The sequence below is a fragment of the Pleuronectes platessa genome, chromosome 15 (assembly GCF_947347685.1).
Source record: "Pleuronectes platessa chromosome 15, fPlePla1.1, whole genome shotgun sequence".
In the NCBI taxonomy this organism is placed as follows: Eukaryota; Metazoa; Chordata; class Actinopteri; order Pleuronectiformes; family Pleuronectidae; genus Pleuronectes; species Pleuronectes platessa.
The window spans coordinates 1,027,183-1,050,374 of record NC_070640.1 but is presented as its reverse complement, the minus strand read 5'-3'; the positions used below and the strand labels follow the sequence as shown (position 1 = coordinate 1,050,374).

General features: G+C 43.7%; 1 protein-coding gene and 4 non-coding genes across 5 annotated transcripts; 3 read left to right on the top strand and 2 right to left on the bottom strand.

The window, feature by feature from the left end:
* Positions 1 to 2,865: 2,865 nt before the first annotated feature.
* trnae-cuc (transfer RNA glutamic acid (anticodon CUC)) lies at positions 2,866 to 2,937 on the bottom strand. Its single transcript has one exon. It is a non-coding gene; the product is annotated as a tRNA-Glu (tRNA).
* Positions 2,938 to 3,310: 373 nt separating this feature from the next.
* Positions 3,311 to 3,382, top strand: trnaw-cca (transfer RNA tryptophan (anticodon CCA)). The gene has a single exon. It is a non-coding gene; the product is annotated as a tRNA-Trp (tRNA).
* Positions 3,383 to 10,929: 7,547 nt separating this feature from the next.
* Positions 10,930 to 16,983, bottom strand: ncf1 (neutrophil cytosolic factor 1). The gene is made up of 11 exons (XM_053441173.1): positions 16,826 to 16,983; positions 16,512 to 16,592; positions 16,297 to 16,372; positions 14,923 to 15,088; positions 14,583 to 14,641; positions 14,377 to 14,499; positions 13,874 to 13,981; positions 13,688 to 13,805; positions 12,948 to 13,061; positions 11,708 to 11,883; positions 10,930 to 11,543 (listed from the first exon to the last, which is right to left on the bottom strand). Exons 1-11 carry the CDS (start codon positions 16,895 to 16,897, stop codon positions 11,383 to 11,385), a joined length of 1,254 nt encoding a protein of 417 aa, XP_053297148.1. The 5' UTR covers positions 16,898 to 16,983; the 3' UTR covers positions 10,930 to 11,382.
* Positions 16,984 to 17,579: 596 nt separating this feature from the next.
* Positions 17,580 to 17,652, top strand: trnav-cac (transfer RNA valine (anticodon CAC)). Its single transcript has one exon. It is a non-coding gene; the product is annotated as a tRNA-Val (tRNA).
* Positions 17,653 to 18,330: 678 nt separating this feature from the next.
* On the top strand, positions 18,331 to 18,403 carry trnav-aac (transfer RNA valine (anticodon AAC)). The gene has a single exon. It is a non-coding gene; the product is annotated as a tRNA-Val (tRNA).
* Positions 18,404 to 23,192: the final 4,789 nt, after the last annotated feature.

The following is a 23,192-nucleotide window of genomic DNA, read 5'->3' as shown; positions in this document are numbered from 1 at the left end:
AAACAGAAACTCCAGCTCGGTACAAACCACCTGCAGCTTCTGCTCTGATCATGAAGCTGCTGATCTCTGATCAGATGTGACCAGAGAAACTCTGTGTTTTCACTGTTTCCACTGTTCTAGAAAGTCACTAAACGGCTGTTTCACGGTGAAGAGCTCAAGTCTCAGTCACTGCCCGTGTCTCTGAGCGAGTATGTGGCGGAGCGCAGGGGCCTGTGTGTGTGTAGCTCAGTTGACCAATCCTGCTCGAGACTGAGGTTAGGCCCGCCTTTCTCATTAGCATAAGGACACTGAAATCGAAAAATAAAAGTTGGAATAAATGTGGAAATAAATAAATAAATGTGGAAATAAATAAATAAATGTGGAAATAAATGCAGAATTAAATGAATCAATGTCTTAAACTTATTTCCACATTTATTTATTTATTTCCACATTTATTCCAACTTTTATTTATTCCGTGATATATTTCCTTTTCATTTTCAGTGTCCTTATGCTAATGAGAAAGGCGGGCCTAACCTCAGTCTCGAGCAGGATTGGTCAACTGAGCTACACACACACAGCCCCTGCGCTCCGCCACACACTCGCTCAGAGACACGGGCAGTGACTGAGACTTGAGCTCTTCACCATGAAACAGCCAGTTAGTGACTCTGTAGAACAGTGGAAACAGTGGAAACACAGAGTTTCTCTGGTCACATCTGCTCAGGGATCAGCGGCTTCATGATCAGAGCAGAAGCTGCAGGTGGTTTGTAACGAGCTGGAGTTTCTGTTTCCTCCTTCTCCTCTCGGCTCGCTCCTTGTGCTCAGTAGAACACGAGACGTGACGCTCACAGTCAGGACTACTGACAGCTAAATCATCCCAATGAAAAATAACCTTAACTAACCCTCTGAACCCTAACCAGTTCATTTTAAGTGTAAACTGGCTCAACGCTGCAAACAGCTACTGGACACCAGTCAGCATTGAGAGGCAGTAGGGCTGGGTCATGTATGTATGGAGGACCATACATGACTTAAGTAAAAATAAATAAATAAATAAATGTATAAATAAAAACAGAAATAAATAAATAAATGTATAAATAAAAACAGAAATAAATAAATAAATGAATAAATAAAAATGGAAATAAATAAATAAATACAGAAATAAATAAATAACTATGTTAATACCAAGAGAAATGTCAAAATAAATGTCTTAAATATATTTGCACATTTATTTATTCCCTGATACATTTCCTTTTCATTTGCAGTGTCCTTATGCTAATGAGAAAGGCGGGCCTAACCGCAGTCTCATGCAGGATTGGTCACAGGAGTGTAATGATCCAGCCCTACTACTTCTGCCTCTCAATGCTGGTGTCCAGTAGCTGTTTGCAGCGTTGAGCCAGTTCACACTTAAAATGAACTAGTTCAAGTTCAGAGGGTTAGTTAAGGTTATTTTTTATTGGGATGATTTAGCTGTCAGTAGTCCTGACTGTGAGCGTCACGTGTTGTACTGAGCACAAGGAGCGAGCCGAGAGGAGAAGGAGGAAACAGAAACTCCAGCTCGGTACAAACCACCTGCAGCTTCTGCTCTGATCATGAAGCAGCTGATCTCTGAGCAGATGTGACCAGAGAAACTCTGTGTTTCCACTGTTCTACAAAGTCACTAACTGGCTGCTTCACGGTGAAGAGCTCAAGTCTCAGTCACTGCCCGTGTCTCTGAGCGAGTGTGTGGAGCAGCGCAGGGGCTGTGTGTGTGTAGCTCAGTTGACCAATCCTGCTCGAGACTGAGGTTAGGCCCGCCTTTCTCATTAGCATAAGGACACTGAAATCGAAAAATAAAAGTTGGAATAAATGTGGAAATAAATAAATAAATGTGGAAATAAATGCAGAATTAAATAAATCAATGTGTTAAACTTATTTCCACATTTATTTATTTATTTCCACTTTTATTCCAACTTTTATTTATTTCCACATTTATTTATTTCCACATTTCAGTGTCCTTATGCTAATGAGAAAGGCGGGCCTAACCTCAGGATTGGTCAACTGAGCTACACACACACACAGCCCCTGCGCTCCGTCACACACTCGCTCAGAGACACGGGCAGTGACTGAGACTTGAGCGCTTCACCGTGAAACAGCCGCTCAGTGACTTTGTAGAACAGTGGAAACACAGAGTTTCTCTGGTCACATCTGATCAGAGATCAGCGGCTTCATGATCAGAGCAGAAGCTGCAGGTGGTTTGTAACGAGCTGGAGTTTCTGTTTCCTCCTTCTCCTCTCGGCTCGCTCCTTGTGCTCAGTACAACACGTGACGCTCACAGTCAGGACTACTGACAGCTAAATCATCCCAATAAAAAATAACCTTAACTAACCCTCTGAACTTGAACTAGTTCATTTTAAGTGTGAACTGGCTCAACGCTGCAAACAGCTACTGGACACCAGTCAGCATTGAGAGGCAGAAGTAGTAGGGCTGGATCATTACACTCCTGTGACCAATCCTGCTCGAGACTGCGGTTAGGCCCGCCTTTCTCATTAGCATAAGGACACTGCAAATGAAAAGGAAATGTGTCAGGGAATAAATAAATGTGCAAATATATTTAAGACATTTATTTTGACATTTATTTTGGTATTAACATATTTATTTATTTATTTCTGTATTTATTTATTTATTTCCTTTTTTATTTATTTATTTATTTCTGTATTTATTTATACATTTATTTATTTATTTATTTTTACTTATGTCATGTATGGTCCTCCATATGTATGGTCCTCCATATGTATGGTCCTCCATATGTATGGTCCTCCATATGTATGGTCCTCCATAAGGGTGGGGGTGAGAGAGGGAGAGACAGAGGGGGGGAGAATAAACTTGTTTCCTCTGTGTAAAAAAATCTCGTTCCCTGACCGGGAATCGAACCCGGGCCGCGGCGGTGAGAGCGCCGAATCCTAACCACTAGACCACCAGGGAAGTTGTCGTCATTTAGTTAATTTTTAATTTTTGATAATTGATGTATTGGCGTCACAATCATCATTTATTCATTCATTCAATTCAAAGCGTCACACACCAAAGCCATGATGTCATTTTAATCACTCTGCCTGTTGTACATGTATTGTCCACTTGATGGCGCAGTAGAGCCAATGAAGCACCATGAAGCTTCGGCCTATGAGTGAACCGGTTGGCTGCTTCGCTGTCTGTTACTCTGCGCTAATGACGTAAACCACGTCGTGAATACTCACCTCCTCCACTCGTCCCTGAGGCGGGAAACCGTCAGTATTGGTGTGACGTCGGTTATCTTATGAGCTACAGTATGTATACTGTCAAATCCCGGTGGTTGTTTCAGGACCTCGTGGCGCAACGGTAGCGCGTCTGACTCCAGATCAGAAGGTTGCGTGTTCAAATCACGTCGGGGTCAAGTTTTTTCACGATTGTTTTAACAGCAACTGATGAATATCTGGTTAATCTTTATTAAATCTGCATGATTTCATGTTTAATCACAGACGAGTTCACGACTGATTCATAACTATGGAGGACCATACATGACTTAAGTAAAAATAAATAAATGTATAAATAAATACAGAAATAAATAAATAAATGAATAAATAAAAATGGAAATAAATAAATAAATACAGAAATAAATAAATAAATATGTTAATACCAAGAGAAATGTCAAAATAAATGTCTTAAATATATTTGCACATTTATTTATTCCCTGATACATTTCCTTTTCATTTGCAGTGTCCTTATGCTAATGAGAAAGGCGGGCCTAACCGCAGTCTCATGCAGGATTGGTCACAGGAGTGTAATGATCCAGCCCTACTACTTCTGCCTCTCAATGCTGGTGTCCAGTAGCTGTTTGCAGCGTTGAGCCAGTTCACACTTAAAATGAACTAGTTCAAGTTCAGAGGGTTAGTTAAGGTTCTTTTTTATTGGGATGATTTAGCTGTCAGTAGTCCTGACTGTGAGCGTCACGTCTCGTGTTGTACTGAGCACAAGGAGCGAGCCGAGAGGAGGAGGAGGAAACAGAAACTCCAGCTCAGTACAAACCACCTGCAGCCTCTGCTCTGATCATGAAGCAGCTGATCTCTGATCAGATGTGACCAGAGAAACTCTGTGTTTTCACTGTTTCCACTGTTCTAGAAAGTCACTGACCGGCTGTTTCACGGTGAAGAGCTCAAGTCTCAGTCACTGCCCGTGTGTCTGAGCGAGTGTGTGGAGCAGCGCAGGGGCTGTGTGTGTGTAGCTCAGTTGACCAATCCTGCTCGAGACTGAGGTTAGGCCCGCCTTTCTCATTAGCATAAGGACACTGAAATCGAAAAATAAAAGTTGGAATAAATGTGGAAATAAATAAATAAATGTGGAAATAAATGCAGAATTAAATAAATCAATGTCGTCAACTTATTTCCACATTTATTTATTTATTTCCACTTTTATTCCAACTTTTATTTATTTCCACATTTATTTATTTCCACATTTCAGTGTCCTTATGCTAATGAGAAAGGCGGGCCTAACCTCAGTCTCGAGCAGGATTGGTCAACTGAGCTACACACACACACAGCCCCTGCGCTCCGTCACACACTCGCTCAGAGACACGGGCAGTGACTGAGACTTGAGCTCTTCACCGTGAAACAGCCGGCCAGTGACTTTGTAGAACAGTGGAAACACAGAGCTTCTCTGGTCACATCTGCTCAGAGATCAGCGGCTTCATGATCAGAGTGTTGTGGTTCTTTATGTTATATAAAGAGTGTTGAAGGTATGTCTCAAACTGGACCGTGGGTTACTAGTACTCTTTGATAATCAATAACGTACACGGAGGCGAGGTGACTTGTAGGCACGCTTTAGTAGTAGTACAACAACACACAGACATCAGCTATCGATTCCAGCACCCGGGGTACCGCAGGCTAATACAGTCGAGCACAGAACACTCGATCAGATACACCACATCCCTCTTTTCCAAGAATGAGATGTGTTGATGCACTTAGCTGAAACAACTTCATTGGCAAAACTGTAATGTGCTCAATATCAAACATTTCCTTGAAATATAGTGCTTACTCAGTATCAACGAGTCACTTCCCAACATCTATGTAAACATATCAGATGAACATGTCTCTCAACAGAACAACCTGCTTTCTTAATAAGCATTCTTTTATAAACATGTCAATAAACATTTATGACCAAAAGACTTTCACATTTTGTCTGTTCACTTTCTCTGTTTTTCTTTTCTCTTTTTTTTTAAAAAATAAAGTGACACACATTATCATTAGACCATGAACTAGTCTCTGAACCTGACAGGACGTCTCACTACTCTGCCACTTCTGGTGTGGAATTCCGAACTGTTCACGCTCACAGGCGGCAAAACCTGTGGTGGTGGATCTTGGGGTGACAGGTCAGTAGACTCATGTGTCTCAGAGTGTGTTTCTTCTGGACCTTCACTTAAGTCCGTGTCTCTGAACAGACTCGGATGTATCCTCCTAAGATGTCGTCTGTTCCTCCGTAAAGCCTTTCCTGCTGGAGTCAGCACGTTGTAGGAGCGTGGCTCGGATCTCTGGCCTGTCACTATGGCTGGCTCCCAACCACGTCGTGTCTGCATGTGTACTGTGGTACCTGGGTCCAATGCAGGCAGCGGCTTGGCGTTTTGGTCATAGGATAGACGCTGGCGTGATTGCAAAACCTGTAACCTGCTGTGCATGTGCCGTGGGGTGGACTGCTTTAGCAAAGCACTGGAATATGGAAGCGTGCTGCGCAGAGCTCTTCCCATCAACATCTGTGCAGGTGTCATGTTCAGCCCTGTCACTGGTGTGTTCCTCAGTGACAGCAGTACAAGATGCGGGTCTGTGCCAGTTTGCATTGCTTTTTGTAGTGCATGTTTCACAGTCTTTATAGACCTCTCCGCAAGTCCATTGGACTGCGGATATCCAGGGCTGGAGTGCGTAAGCTTGAATTCCCATGAGGCTGCAAACGACCTCATCTCGTAGCTGGCAAAAGGAACGTGATCACTCACCAGCTCTCTGGGAATCCCGTGCCTGGCGAAAACTGACTTCATTTTCTGGATTACTGTTTGAGCTGTTAAATCGGGCAAGTTCAGCACTTCAGGATATTTTGTCAGATAATCCACTAGCAACAGGTAAGACTGACCTTTCAGATGGAAGATGTCAGCTCCAACTTTCATCCATGGGAGTTCAGGAACTTCATGTGTGATGAGTGGCTCTTTCTGCTGTTGCGGCTGAAACAGCTGGCACTGCTTACATTTCTCCACTGTCATCTCTATGTCCCGTGTCATGCCAGGCCAGTAGAGGGCTATTCTAGCTTTGGCCTTTGTGCGCTGGACACCCTGGTGAGCTATGTGAAGCTTCTCTAAGATAACTTTCCTGAAGCTCTGTGGTATGATTATTCTATCTCCCACCATGATGATGTCATTATGGATGCTGATGTCGTGTCGCAGTGGCCAGTAGCTGTGAAGACTTCTGTCCAGGCTCCGTCTTCTTGCAGGCCAGCCGTTCAGGTGTTTCTCACACACAGCTTGTAATACACTGTCTGCAGCAGAGGCGGATTTCAGCTGGTTGAGTGTCTCCTCACTTAATGCATCTGTGGCCTCCATGGCGTACACAACTTTCTCATCACAGGTGTTCTCGTTCACATTGTCACCATCTTTGCTCGTCGTGGCTCGTGACAGTGCGTCTGCGATATACATGTGTTTGCCTGGGGTGTAAGTGATGTACAAATCGTATCTTTGCAGTTGTAACAACATGCTTTGTAGTCGTGCTGGTGCTTTGTTCAGTGGTTTCCTGACTATGACTTCCAGAGGCTTATGATCTGACTGCACAGTCACTGGTCTGCCAAAGACATACTGATGAAATCTTTTGGCCGCAAAAACAATGGCCAGCAGCTCCTTCTCTATTTGAGCATACCTCTTTTCCGTATCCGTGAGTGCACGCGAGGCATAGGAGAGAGGTTGTCCGTCTTGTAGCAGACATGCACCGAGTCCATCCTTTGATGAGTCTGCTTGCAGTGTGAGCGGCTTTTTGTGGTCGTAGTACCTCAACACTGGTGCCTGTGTGAGAGCAGTTTTCAGAGTCTCCAGCGCTGCATCGTGGTGTGGACACCACTGCCATACTGCGTCTTTCTTGAGCAGCTGTCTGAGCGGCGCTGTCAGTGAGGCCTCATTTGGCACATACTGGGCCAAGAACTTGGTCATTCCCAACAGGCGTAGGAGGCCTTGTTTGTCCACTGGGGGCGGCATGTCGATGATTGCTTTGATCTTTGCATCGTCAGGCCTCTGTCCGGCTGAGGTAATTATGTGTCCCATGTATTTCACTGTGTCAACCTTGTACTGTATTTTGTCCTTGTTAAGCTTCACATTTGCTGCCTTTGCTCTCTCCATCACTTCATGAAGGATTTTGTCATGTTCAAGCTCTGAGGAGGCAGCTATGATCATGTCATCTGCAACGATGTGCACACCTGGGATGTCACCAAAGGTCTCGCAGTTCTTTTGCTGGAACACTTCACTGGCTGACTTAATCCCAAACGGAAGCCTGAGAAAGCGGTATCGGCCCCAAGGTGTATTAAAGGTGCACAGTTTCGAAGATGGCTCGTCCAACTTGATCTGCCAGTAACCATCTTTTTCATCCAGGATGGTGAAGATGTTTTTCCCGGCGAGCTTACTGCGCACATCTTCAGGGGTAGGTATGGAGTAATGCTGGCGTTTGACAGCTTCATTCAGGTTACTAGGGTCCAAACACACCCTTAGTGAACCATTTTTTTTTTTCGTGACGACGAGACTGTTCACCCATTCAGTTGGCTCGTTCACCGGTTTTATCACCTCTCTCTTCTCCATATCCTGAAGTGTGCGTCTCAGTGAGTCCATGATTGAAAGAGGTATGTTTCTGCAGCCATGAATCACAGGGGGGACAGATGAGTCAACATGTATGTGATGTACTCCAGGAAACTCGCCCAGTCCGGTGAAGACCTCAGCATACTTTTCAATCAGATCCTCTTTGGTGTATGGAGGATTTGATGGCTGTGGGGGTGTCGTTGTCAGTGCTTCAACCCTCTTTACCAACCTCAACTCTGTACATGCTTCACCTCCCAGAATCGCTTTGTCTGCCTGTCCGGTTACATGGAACTCTACAGTGGCTGTGTGTCTCGCGGTTTCACACTGCAGGGATGCAACCCCACATGAAGGCAGGCGGGCTCCACCAAAAGCAATCAATACAGTCTTTGTGGGCCGCAGTCGAATGGGACCTGGTATCTGCTTGAAAATAGACATGGGCAGCACACTTGCATCAGCACCTGTGTCAAGTTTGAATTTTATTGGTACTCCTCGGATGCTGGCTGTTTCAAACCAATTGCCGTTCTTTGTGAGGCTCGCTGCTGTTTTCTCATTGCTGTCTACCATGCCAATATACAAGGAATCCATTTCACTTTCAATGTTGTTCACAGTCTTGAACTTATAGTTGTCACGTTTCTCTGCAACTGCGCGACATACCTTGGAGAAGTGGTTGTTTTTTCCACACTTGTGACACATTGCTCCGTAAGCTGGGCATTGGCGGGGCTCATGCTGTCTCCCACATCTCTGGCAGTTCACTGTCGTCTGCTTCTTGCCCATGTTGAACCTGCTGCTTGTTGGTTTGTGTCTTTTTGTTTTCTCCACAGCATCAATTGGTGCATCATACGTGACTGGGGTCATCTGCATCACCTGTATTTGTGTCTTGGCAAGTTCTGTTGACCTGCATATGTCAATGGCTCTTTGAAGTGTAAGTCCGTTTTCACGGAGTAATCTCTCTTTCAGACGAGGATCATTAATGCTGAACACTAACTTGTCCCTCATCATGTCATCTTCACTTCGGCCGAACTCACAGTCTTTACTTTTCTGACGCAGTTCTGTAATGAATCTGTCCACTGTAATTCCTGATGACATCGCATGAGACCAGAACTGATGTCGTTCAAACACAACATTCTTCAGTGGGCTGCAGTACTCTTTGAATGCCTTGAGAACGTCTTCCACCGTTATGTCATCTTCTTCGGACGGAACAACATGGAGTGTGTTATACACTTCTAATGCTTCATCGCCTATGGTATGAAGTAGGATGGCTATTTTAACCTCCTCCTCTTTCTCTGACGCACCTGAAGCAGTCATGTACAGGCGAAAGCGTTGTTCCCATCTGCGCCAGTTTTCAGCGATATTCCCCGTGAGCATCAGCTGTGACGGTGGTCTGAACTGCTCCATGCTCGCCCCGTAGCCGTCCGGTGTTAGCAGGATGCTAATCTTTTTTCACCTTGCATGTAGTCACTCGGCTCACTCCGTAACTCTGTCTTCTGACACCATGTTGTGGTTCTTTATGTTATATAAAGAGTGTTGAAGGTATGTCTCAAACTGGACCGTGGGTTACTAGTACTCTTTGATAATCAATAACGTACACGGAGGCGAGGTGACTTGTAGGCACGCTTTAGTAGTAGTACAACAACACACAGACATCAGCTATCGATTCCAGCACCCGGGGTACCGCAGGCTAATACAGTCGAGCACAGAACACTCGATCAGATACACCACACAGAGCAGAAGCTGCAGGTGGTTTGTACCGAGCTGGAGTTTCTGTTTCCTTCTCCTCTCGGCTCGCTCCTTGTGCTCAGTAGAACACGTGACGCTCACAGTCAGGACTACCGACACCTAAATCATCCCAATAAAAAATAACCTTAACTAACCCTCTGAACTTGAACTAGTTCATTTTAAGTGTGAACTGGCTCAACGCTGCAAACAGCTACTGGACACCAGTCAGCATTGAGAGGCAGAAGTAGTAGGGCTGGATCATTACACTCTTGTGACCAATCCTGCATGAGACTGCGGTTAGGCCCGCCTTTCTCATTAGCATAAGGACACTGAAATGTGGAAATAAATAAATGTGGAAATAAATAAAAGTTGGAATAAATGTGGAAATAAGTTTAAGACATTGATTTATTTAATTCTGCATTTATTTCCACATTTATTTATTTATTTCCACATTTATTCCAACTTTTATTTTTCGATTTCAGTGTCCTTATGCTAATGAGAAAGGCGGGCCTAACCTCAGTCTCGAGCAGGATTGGTCAACTGAGCTACACACACACAGCCCCTGCGCTGCTCCACACACTCGCTCAGAGACACGGGCAGTGACTGAGACTTGAGCTCTTCACCGTGAAACAGCCAGTTAGTGACTCTGTGGAACAGTGAAAACACAGAGTTTCTCTGGTCACATCTGCTCAGAGATCAGCGGCTTCATGATCAGAGCAGAAGCTGCAGGTGGTTTGTAACGAGCTGGAGTTTCTGTTTCCTCCTTCTCCTCTCGGCTCGCTCCTTGTGCTCAGTACAACACGAGACGTGACGCTCACAGTCAGGACTACTGACAGCTAAATCATCCCAATAAAAAATAACCTTAACTAACCCTCTGAACTTGAACTAGTTCATTTTAAGTGTGAACTGGCTCAACGCTGCAAACAGCTACTGGACACCAGTCAGCATTGAGAGGCAGACGTAGGGCTGGATCATTACACTCCTGTGACCAATCCTGCTCGAGACTGCGGTTAGGCCCGCCTTTCTCATTAGCATAAGGACACTGCAAATGAAAAGGAAATGTATCAGGGAATAAATAAATGTGCAAATATATTTAAGACATTTATTTTGACATTTCTTTTGGTATTAACATATTTATTTATTTATTTCTGTATTAATTTATTTATTTCCTTTTTTATTTTTTTATTTATTTATTTATTTCTGTATTTATTTATACATTTATTTATTTTTACTTAAGTCATGTATGGTCCTCCATACATAACAACAGATAGAGGCTCATGAGTCGCTCTGTTTCATCTGCTCTGGACCTGGAGCGACATTCGATTCTGCACGTCCGCACTAAAAATCATAATGAATAATCTAAACCATCAATTACAGCCAAAGGAACATGAAACATGAATAACACAGACTGAATATGGTTTTATGTTTTGTTTTATTAATGCGAGAAAATAAATAAAAATGAAGCTCCACAGATTTCCTGCGTTGAAACAAATCAATGCAGAATTCACAAGTAAAAGTCCAATATTTCCCCAAATATGCAGATTTCAGATGAGAACACTGACTGACGCATGTTCACTGAATATATGTCTACTACCGGAGGCAGGTTAGCATAGCTTAGCATAAAGACTGCAACCTGTAGGGACAGTTAGCCTAGCTCTATATGAAACTGACTAAATCCACCTACCAGCTGCTCTAAAGCCCAGATATTGATATTTTATATACTTTTTGTTTATCCACATGAAACACATCAAAGCGTGAAAATGAGACAATATGTTTGTGAGTTTTTTTTAAAGATTTATGTAATTCATAAAGATTAAAAAGCCTCAGACAGAAACATTTTTGTTTTCATTCTGCGATGAGTCTCCATGTTAGCTGCTGGAGTCGGAGCCTGACTTGATGCTGACCCTCTTCCGGGTGTTGTCGGTGCAGCGCTCCAGGATGAGCTCTGGACTCGGGCGGGGGGGAACGACCGGAGCCTCCCTCTTCACCTCGCTCTCCGAGCCGGAGCCGGACAGCTCGGGGATGTTGTCTGTGCGTTAGAAGGAAGGAAACAATCAGGGTGTTCAAGCAGCTTGTGTTCAGAGCCATGGTTTATGAGTGGATGTTTGTGTCAAAGGTAAAATCACAAAGAGATAACGTCACATTGTGAATTACGTTTTAACACCAGTAACAAACTGAGGAGTGGTTCTTTACCCTGGTTCTTCCTCTCCTTCAGGGGAGACTTGGCCTCGGTATTGGAGTTCCTGCTCGGCTCGGTGAGGCGACCGCCCTTCTGCTGCAGGTACCGGCGGCTGTTCCTGCGGTAGGAGTCCTGGCTGAGCTTCTGGCGAGACCTGTTGTGAATGCTCTTGGCGTTTCTGATGCTGGATCTGTGATGGAAACAAGTAGTGGTGGGTTGTGACCTCAGAACTGTTATGTGGCAACTCCAAGAAATTAGGCCACTGTGAAAGTGCCAAAAACTGTAGTACCCTGAATGGCCACTTGATGCTGGCTCCAAAAGTGAGTCAATCCTTATAGACCATAACATGTTTACATTGTTTACATCCTGGTTCATAAAACGATTTTGGTCTCAATGGCTCATTTCCCTCTTGACAACTCTCTTCAAATCGTTCATTAAGGTCGTGGTTACTCTGAGTGACAGATGGGTGTCGTCACAGTGGGCTAGCCGCCGGTTGGCTACAAGACCTCACCTGAGCTCCACCCACACTCCCTGAGCTGGGACATGGGCGGAGCCTCACACGACCTAGAGGGAGATGGAGCAACCGTCTGTAACATGGAGGCTTTGTCGATCTTTAGTTTCAGTCTATAGTCAAATCCTCTGACTCTGTAGTTGGAGATGACATCTAGTGGTGAAGCTGTGTATCACAGTGTCCGGGCATGTGGGAGAATATATCATCATGATTTCACAGAATTTAATTTTCTGGAAAACGATTCATATAAACCTGTGTGGTAGAAAATCAACAGAAACATAAGTTTAACAACAGACGTCTGCAAACAGACTGAAGCTCTGTCTGATAAAAGTCACATTTTAATCAAACTTCTTATTAATGATGTTAGAATGAAAACTGTGATGTTTGAATCCAGAGAATTCAATGAAATCACAATCTGGTGTGAAACAGATAGAAAGAGTGAGACGTGTCACTTCCTGTCAGTCTGACGTTTCACAACAAAACACCAGAGACGTGCAAACCTGCACGTCCGTGGTGATCAGCCGGGCTACAGGAAATCAACATGTCACAAAAACACTTCTCAGTATTGAGTTCTTGAAACTAGAAGAAAACTTTATCTGATTTATTTTTGATATTAAATACAATTTAAAAGATTTCATTTAAACTTTAAATCATATTTTCTGTTGTAATGTTTGAAAACATTTAAGGAAAAGAAGATTTACAGACACATAGTTTTCAGTGTGGTCCTCTGAACGTCCTCTCACCTGCGAGGTGGAAGTTTCTGTCCTTGAGGGTTCGTCCGTCTCGCCTCTTGCTGCTCCCGCTTTCCCGTCTTCTGCAGATACATGGAGGGGAAGTGTCCCGTCTCGTCCTCTTTTCTGTACAGAGCAGCAGCATCGAGTCAACGTCAGGGTTAAACGTTCAGTTGAGTTAAAAACATTCAGAACATGTGGAAGATGCCAGAGAATTTAGAGTCAAGCTCCTGGTCCAGCACACGAGCTCGTTTCCACCACAGGAACTGAAGAAGTGTTTTTAAAGGTAGAACTTTAGCAAAGTACAGGAGCCTTGTATCCTGCAGCGCTGAAGACGACTGATTCAAGTATTTATCTGCTTTGATTTGTTGGAGAGTTTTCACTGGACCTCGTATGAGAATACTCACAATAGAAAATACTTTTGATTGGTTTTACTATCAGGGACTGAAAGAATATAAATGAAAGTCGTCCACTAGGTGATTCTTATCCTCTTCAGTGAGTGACATGAAACTTTAATGTTATATTAAATAAGAAAAGCTGTTTGTTACAAAGTGTTACATTTCAACGTCATAGTAATATGTTAAAGTAATGAATACAAAATCAGGAATTGATTTATAATTCATTATTTTATTCATTATATTTTGTTTGAGAGAAAAAACGACTTTTATGATATTATTTATGAATAGAAATCGGCTTCATCCAGGTGTGAACTTGTTAGTGGAACTGGTTATGAATAGAACCACGAGTCCTACCTGACGACCCACCAGCCGTCCAGCAGCTTGTGAATGACCGCGATGGTTTCACCGAGCTCCAGAGAGATCTCGTCCTCCTGCTCGGCCTTGTAGGCCTGGGTGGCGATGAACAGCTCGCCTGCAGGGACACACAACGCTGTTACACAATGACAAACAGGTTGTGTAGGTATGAAAACAACAACCTGCCTTCGTAGTCTGGCTCCGCGTCCTCGGCCTCGTCTGGCTGGTCCAGAGGCTCCAGGTACGAGGCAGGAGCCCAGCCCCGCTTAGTGTCACACTGACAGAACCACCAGCCTGAGGAGCAGAACCACAGACACTCAGCAAGCAGAACCACAGACACTCAGGAAGCAGAACCACCGACACTCAGGAAGCAGAACCACAGACACTCAGGAAGTGGACCTGCTCAGAGCTGAGGGTCACCACACAACCTCACACGCTTCCTCCTCTGAACCCAGAGGACAGTTACAATCAAACCTATTTCCTCTTTGCTCTACCCTCTACCCCCTTTGTTTTTTTTAATTCACGTTTCTGTTGTTATGATTATAATGATTATTATTATATTGTTTTTCTTGTACTGAAGAACGTTTTTTAATTTGTCATTTGGTCTTTACAGTTTTAAGTTATGGACTTTCATCTTGAATCTGAGTTGATTATGACGTGAAGAGAGTTATGAGTCAATCTTTTCTCACCGTTCTGGTTCTTGTCCACGATCTCCACCAAGTCGTCGGTTCGCAGCTCGATCTCGTATTTGGACGTCTTGGGGAAGTCGGCGACCACCCGGTAGGTGTCGAGTATGATGGGGCCGGAGATCTCTGAGGCAAAGAGGAGGGGGGGGGGGTAATGATCTATACTGCAGTCAGCCACCAGGGGCAGCAGAGGTGTTTGTGTCTCTTACCTGAAGCTTGTCCTCGAGCCAACTCTCTGGAAACCACAAACGTCTCGTTTCTCTTCTGCCTGAGGACGAATGAATGATCAATTCTCACATGCATCCCTCCATTGTGTGTGTGTGTGTGTGTGTGTGTGTGTGTGTGTGTGTGTATCTATAGTTATGAGGCCAATATTGGTTCAATACCAAACTTTGTCTGGTCCTCACAAATTCAATGGGTTAAGACTTGGTTTTAGAGTTAGAATCAGGTTTAGTGTTAGGGTTGGCTAGGGTAAATGCTGTGTGTGTGTGTGTGTGTGTGTGTGTGTGTGTGTGTGTGTGTGTGTGTGTGTGTGTGTGAGGTACTGACGTGTTGGGTGCTGGGGGGTTCTCGTCCTCTGGTCGGACTTGGTAGAAGTTGCTGAGCAGTGTGCAGCGGGAGATGTGAGGCGGCAGGTTGATGAGTGACTGGCAGTAGTCGGACAAGGTGCTCTGTCTGGTTTGTGTCGACTTCTGAGAGTCCACCCAGCGCGGCGCTGAGGACACAGACACACAAACACCACATGGTCAACAGGGACCAGGGGAGAAGGATATCATGTGACTTAGACTCAGGTTCCAAGTGGAGTCGAGAGAACGATTCATTAAAACATAACATACGAGACAAACAGGACCGTTGATCATCATCATCATCATCATCATCATCATCATATGACAACAAAGCAACTGAATTCAAATAACAGAAGCTTATTTCAATTTTAACAAGTTTGGAATTTGTGCTCACAGTATTTTTCTGCACAAATCACTTGATTTCTCAGTTTGTTGAACTGAAAATTGCAGATTAAATGTGATTTGATGTAATCCATTCATTTGAAGGCTTTACACTTACAGAAGTACTGATTAAATACTGAAATGTGGATGAGATCAGTGAGGCCTCCACAGTTTGCTTTAAATGCAGCAGCTCGACTTCTCACTGGAAAACGAAGTGAGAATTTAGGACGATGTTAAGATTTAAATCTGCTGCCTCCATTCATTTGATTCCTTCTCCCTGGAGCTCTGGGGTGGAGCTTCCTGAATGTCCCGGCTGCACCGGCTGTGTCTAATCTCTGGATCAATTAACTGCATTTCAGAACCACTCAGACCCACGACACTTTGAATTCAGTGCTGAAGACCGACTTCTTCTCACTCTGCTCTCTCGGGTTGTTCACTGTTGCATCAGCGCAGCTTCTTCTTCTGCTTCCTGTTGCAATACATGTTTTGTAATTCAGATTTCAGGAGGTGGAAATGTGGAAAGTTTGAGTTCTGTTTTCATGAGCACCTGAACAGGAACAGAGAGTGCTCTGTCTTTCAACCACTGAGACACCTGGTCGTCTCTGAAGGGATCAATCACAGCAGCTCTTCTTTCCTCCGGTTGTATCTTCAGATCGGTTCGACTCAGTGATTTCAGTTTGTTCGTGTGTTTCGACAAACACAGAAAAGAGAAGTCGTAAACAACCACAGGTGCTTCCTGAAAGAACCGGACCTGAGGGACTGAAACACCTCATGTGAATCCACCAGCCGACCAATCACAGCTCGTCAGGCTGCATCGCCCCGACAGGTCGTTAGAGGCTCGTTAGAATTCTGTGGATCTGACCTGCAGCTCAGGTCTGGAACCAGCTTCAGTCAGAACTGAAGCTTTCAGTCCAAACCACAAAGTAGAAGAAGTGAGACTGTGACATCACGGTTAAAGAAGGTGAGGATTGTTTACATGGTAATGAAGGAATGATCCGGTCCCTCTTCTCGATCTGACCAGCCTCGATGGGAAACATTTCCTTCAGGGATTTCTGTGACACACATAAACAACAACAACATCAGCACAGACTCAACAGCTTTTATGTTAGTTTTCTTTCAGGCCTCTGGATCAGATCATTTGCAGGATTATGAATAATCAGAGTTTGTGTTGTGTGGTGCGCAGGAACCCACGTGTAAGGTGTGGATCTCCGGATACGTCCTGTAGATCACCTTCTCCGAGAGGTCGCTCCACTTCACCATCAGAAGGTAGACCTGCACAGGAACAACAACATCCAAGGTCAACGGAGCCAAACTGATGGTTGTGTTAAATATCTCAGATCAGACCTGGGTAATATAATAAAGATCCAATATACCAATATAAAGTTAATCACACATAAGGTTTAACTGTTCAAGTGTTTGTCATTTCAACACAACTTTCCCAAATGTGACACAAATCCTTCTGGACTGATGAAGTACACAAACAGCAGCTGATGGATGAAACTCACGTAGTGCACCGTGGGGAACTCTCGCTTCTCGAAGCCCAGCAGCTCCACATGTCTGATGTAGATCTGCTCCATGATGAGAGTGAGTGAGGAGCTGCCGTCCACAGGTTTATATACTCTGTGTGTGAGGCACTTCCTCTTTATGTGTATTTTTAGACAAAGCACTTTGTGACCTGAAATATTAACGATTGATCTGAATCGCTTCGTTTTTCTCCACCTGCGATCAGTTCTATCTGTAATTCATTTTAAGCTTTAAAGTATTTCACCATGAATAAAAAATACAAACTATATTTTCTATAAACCGACGTCTGAAGCAGGAAACTGTCGATGTGAAAGTAAGAATTTCCCTCTGAGGTGTTTCCCAACAGGGGAATCACCGTCAAGACCTCATCCAGAGTGTGTGTGTGTGTGTGTGTGTGTGTGTGTGTGTGTGTGTGTGTGTGTGTGTGTGTGTGTGTGTGTGTGTGTGTGTGTGTGTGTGTGTGTGTTGCCAAACACTGACCTTTAGGTCTTGTGGTCGTCATGCTGACCGAGGCTCTGTCCTGATAAAGCTTCATTTTTTCCGATCTCCTGGTTAAAGGTCAGAGGTCAGATCCATGACCTCGATCACGATGTGAACCCACTCACTGGTCTGGTGAGATGAAGACATCACAGCATCAGTTCCACATGTTCCAGCAACACACACTGTGTGAAGTAACACACTATAACACAACCGACTGAAGATTCTATCTGATTTCTCTTCCTTCAGCTCTTCACAGTTTCCGTAGTGTAGTGGTTATCACGTTCGCCTCACACGCGAAAGGTCCCCGGTTCGAGACCGGGCGGAAACATCTTTATCCTTTTTTCAATTCAGATAAATGTATGTAAAGTAAACAACATGAAGGCGCTTTGTGATGACGTAACTAGACCTGAGTAACTGTTCAATATCCCCATATAATATAATATAATATAGTGAATTAAAATGTACTTTAATGTAATTCAGTCTCACAACAGGCAGCAGCTCTTATGAGACCATTTATAAAGACAGGTGTGAGACTGACCCGTATGGAGGACGATACATGACTTATGTTTGAATAAATAGAAAAATAAAAAACATAAATCAAAAATAAATAAGGAAATAAATTCAGAAATGTATAAATTAATGCCTTAAATATATTTACACATTTATTTATTTCAGATTTTCTGTGTCCATATGCTAATGAGAAGGCGGGCCTAACCGCAGACTCGAGCAGGATTGGTCACCTGAGTGTAATGATCGAGTCCCTCTCCTCTGCCTCTCAGGGCTGACTGGTGACCAGCAGCTGTTTACTGGTCCGTTGATGACGCGATACATGTCTTTGCGCTGTGTGTGTGTGGGGGGGGGAAGAGCTCGTCAGCACCTCGGGTGGCTGTTTGACTGTGAGCGTGACGTCACGTCTCGTGTTGTACCCAGCACAAGTCATTTTTTCATGACGTTTAAATTCAGCCTCGGGTTTAAGACTCACTTCCGCATTCCTCAGCATCACACAGTTTCCGTAGTGTAGTGGTTATCACGTTCGCCTAACACGCGAAAGGTCCCCGGTTCGAGACCGGGCGGAAACAGGTTTTATTATTTTGCCTCAAATCTTTTAATAAATGTGGTTAAATTATCTTTATACAATGTTTTATGATTCTCTCACTGTATTTATATATAAACATGGATTTAAATTATAGATATGACCATGTTTTTCAGTCTTAATCTTACAGATGTTTTCTGTATTTCTTGTGTTTTGTATAAAGACATATCGAAATAGACATATACATACAGACATAAGTATACCATATGAATATGAATATGATATCAATGGGTACAACCAATAACTCTTTCCAGTAATTGGTATTTTCTTTCGAATGACTTGTGAATCTTGATGAAAGCTCCGGCTGAAGGTTCCATTATTCAGACTCAAGACTCATCTCTACAGTCGGTTGGACAAACAAAACTAAAACTAATAAACACTTTATTCAGTTTCTCTTCCATGCTGCACTTTGCAGTTTGGCTTCTTGAAGGAAACTCTTGACTCTTGTGGTTCTGGGTTTGTTCCCTCGTGGTTGATGCTCTTATTGTGAAGCAGCTCAATGAGATGTAGTGTGATGATCTGATTCTTCTGATAGGTTGTGAACATTGACTCCATCCAGTACGTGAGAGAGGGAACACACTACACACCACACACACTCCACTAATGAGCCGTTCCTCTGTTGATCCTTCAGAATTATTCACTGGTCTTTAGTGAGTCGACCTCAAACTGTCACTGTTAAGTGTGCAGAGCTTTTTAACACATTTTAAGATGTCACCTGGATTTCTGGGAAGTTTTGATGACAAATCTAGATGTTTCATATTCTCACCATCAATCAGTACGTTTAAAAAACAATTGGCAAATTAATCTGTCAAGTTCACATGAGCTGCATAGATGAATCATCTCTGAGAAGCATCCGAAGCCGTTCAGACCGAAGCAGCTGAGCTCAGATCATCGTGTGGATCATTCACTTGTTTTTCATCAAAACGTAGAACTGACGAAACATCACTTTTAAGATCAAATGCATTTTCAAAGAAACAGAGACTGAATGTGAGAACTTGATGTGAGAGTAAGTGATAGAAGCCACCAGATGGCGCTAGAGTCCAGGTCTGACTGTGATGTGAACTCCTTTGTCCAGTGAACGACAGATGTTCTCCACCGCTGGATGGAAATCTAACGCGTCATTGTGGTGAAAAGTGTTTTAAATGACCCGGATCATTTCAGATGTGAAATAAAACCACACAAATCCAGATAACACAAATGTTTCAACACCATGACACCTCTCAAGCTTTCTCCTGATGAGGTGTCTCGAGAACATTAGATGATGTTATTGTAGAATCACACTTTAAATACTTCCAGTTCAGGTTTAACATAAAGCATGTCATCAATATATATTTAGATAAGTAATTAAATTCAGTGCTTGCTTCATTATACCAGCTGTTCTAACCGTTTGTGTTCCTGTGTTTTAAAGCTTCCACAAAAGAATTACAACAGATTTACTCTTAATACTGACGTGTACTTTGATATTTTAAGTTCAGGAGTTTAAGCTTATTACTTTCTACCATAGTATTATTACAGTATTGTAGTGTTTCTTCTGCAGAGCTCACACTGGAGATGGGAGATTATATTCCGAGACGCCGACAGTGTTTTCCTCCTGTAATGTCGTTTGTTTCTGTGTGATGGATCTGGTGGTTCCTCTCAGTTTATTAAGAAGCTTGAAGGAGGTCGCTCTCTCTCTCTCTCTCTCTCTCTCTCTCTCTCTCTCTCCCCCTCACTCACTCACTCACTCTCACTCTCTCACTTACTCACCCACTCAGTCACTCTCTCACTCTCTCACACACAGAATCCCTGATGACATCATAGTTGTTAATTGACGTTGGACCAGTTTGTGATTTTTTGTGATTTAAATTAACGATTTAGATTTTTTTTAGATAGATAAATAGATGTGAGACTTTAGTTGACCCTTACTTTTGGGTCAGTGTATCCTCCCACTGGATAGAAAGGATCATGGATATGGGTGCCGCCATCTTGGACAAAACTGAAAGGTCAAACTGAGTCCAGAATAAGTTCACTACCGTGAGATGAAGCCAGCAGAACAACCACAGAGCTGCTACTGTAAAGAAGTTTAGTTCTAATGGGGGAAATTCACTATACAAATATTTGAAGTATAAAGTGATTGAAAGGCTCAAGTTACTGAGGCATTGAAGCCAAATTTAAATAAAGATTAATGATAAATAACTGAAACCCTACAAAGATGTCCTTTAGAAAAACATAGTCTGTAAAACTCTGGAGCAGCAGATGTCCCTTTAAAAGAAGTGAAAACATGAGTCCATCTTTATTTACAGTCACTGAGCAGAAGGAAGAGACGAAGCTGAGGTCGTGATGATGTGACCTCATCTCACCTGTGGAGCAAACGAGTTCTGAGGAGTTCTGTCCCTTCTACTGGATTTATTGTACAAACACAGAAAACTCAGCTCCCCAGGCACCAACACACTGCTCATCTGCACTGACATATGGACACACACACACACACACACACACACACACTCATCACCTCTCCAGCTCCCAACAGCTGTTCTCACACACATTTCCCACTTATTTTCCCCGTGAATCATAATCTGCTCAGAGACTCACAGCAGAGCTTTGACATAATCCCGTGGGACCCACGTCTGTCACTGCAGCGCGTCCACGTGGAAAAGAAGTAGATTCAAACGAGGCTGGAGCTCACTGCTCCACACGCTGCTGCAAAGCTTCAGGAGGTTCTACCGTCCTGACTAGTGTCTCTACATTCAAACTACAGCTGACACGAGGTTTACAGTGAATCACAACTACTGTCACTCACCAGAGGCCAGATCCACTCCCAGCAGGGGGTCTTCAAACCGTGGTTAAACACGGACATAAGCGTCATAACTTCATAAGAACATGAAATGAGAAAACCATCTTTGTAAGACTAATTTTAAAAAGTACGTTCATATTTTAGAGTGGCGTGAGGCTTTTGATCTATACTGCAGCCAGCCACCAGGGGGCGATCAGGATATTGATCTCTACTTTAGGGAGCTAACTAAGTGTCGTGGACATACACACATTGGGTCAACACTTTAATTTGGACAAAGCTCAAGTTTCTCCTCAAAACGTTCCACCAGTGTCGCGATTGGTTCCACTGCCCCCCCCCCCCCCCCCCCCCCTCTGCTCCGATTCGTCAGGTCCAGATCAGTAAACTTTCAGAAGAAGACAAAATAAACCCTATGTAAGGTTCCTCCCAGTACTTGAGTGAATGTCTCCTCCAGCTCTGTGGTCCAGAGTCACGGCGGAGTGGCTTCTCAGTAGAACCACAGAGGTTCTGTGAACGGGCCTCACACTGGTCCATGTGATCATCTGTGCTGACGTGAAAGAAGTGTAACAGCAGCGAGTTCGATTCCTCGATCTCCGACGGGCTGAGCAGCCTGAAGGAGGTCAGGAGTCTGAGTGTGTCACAGCCTCCACACGTTCACACAAACCACATCACATGATCTCACAGAGGAAATGCAGCGAGAACCGAGAAGGTGAATGTTTTTCATCTCATGGTGCAACTCATTAAATCTGCTGTCATGGCCCCGGGCTGCTAGTTACTGTGGCTCAGTCGGTTGGCTGATGTTTTTCTGTTGTGATCTGAGTTCCTCTGCCTCGCTGTCGAGTTGATCTGGAGCCGGACTCCAGGCGAAGAGAGAAGAGAGAAGAGAGAGAGAGAGAAGAGAGAAGAGAAGAAGACTTTCATCTCACAGCTGAAGAAAGGAACCAGAGGCAGGAGAACGGTTCCATCTCATCTCAGACAGACGTGTAGGAGCTGTTTAGCCTAGCTTAGCACAAAGAGTGGGAGCAGGGGGAAACTGTTAGCCTCGAGCTGTCAGATTCACACGTTATTGTCACGTGTCAAAACAGAAATGTAAAAACCAGACGTTTGGAGCTACAGTGATTGGTCAGAGTCTGTAGCCAATGAGAGAAGAGGGAGTACTCATTTATGACTGAGACAGTATTTCACATTGATCATTATGAGATCTCACTTCCTGATTTCAAACTTCCTCCTGTTATGTAAATCTTCTTATCTTGTGGAGGCGTCTGATAAAAGCTCGGAGGCTTAACTCCTCTCCTCTCCTTCTGTTCTCAGCTCCATTGCTTTTGTCTCCTCTTTGCTTTCCTCTCCTCTTTCTTCGTTTCCTTTCCATCTCTTTCTTTTCACCTCCTCTCTTCTCCATCGTCTCCTTCAGACAGGACTGAAGTCGGGGGTGTGACAATGTGTGACAGTCAGCTGCTTCCTGACACTTCTCCTGCTGCCTCCTGGTGAAATGTCTGTAAAATCTCTACCTAGAAATATTCCACTGAGTCTGTGTGAATCTGGTTCATGAACAAATCTATAAAACCCTACCCCCCCTCCCTCTTTTCTTTTGTGTTGAGTTGTTACTTATTCATTCACAAATTAACATTTTAGTGTTGTGGCGAAATAAGATTTTTAATTTTCAGACCGTAACGTAAAACAGTTGAGTTACTGTTCCTCTCAATTTAATTATTCACGTCTGAATTGAAAAGTTAAAGGTATTTGTGTGTCTGTGTGTGTCTGCAGACCATTGGATGGTGGTAATTGATGCAGAAGGTGAATGTGTTGTGGGAACAAAAACACACACTGGGGAACAGAGAGAGAGAGAGCGGGCGAGCGAGGCTGGGGAATAAACACGATGGAAAGTTGTTCCCTGTGGACGTGAAAATAAAAAAGGCTTCTGTTTGTCCTCTGCACGTCTGAAGAGTGAGACCAACACATATTAATGATAAATTATTTACAATAAATAAATAGACTAAATAATAAA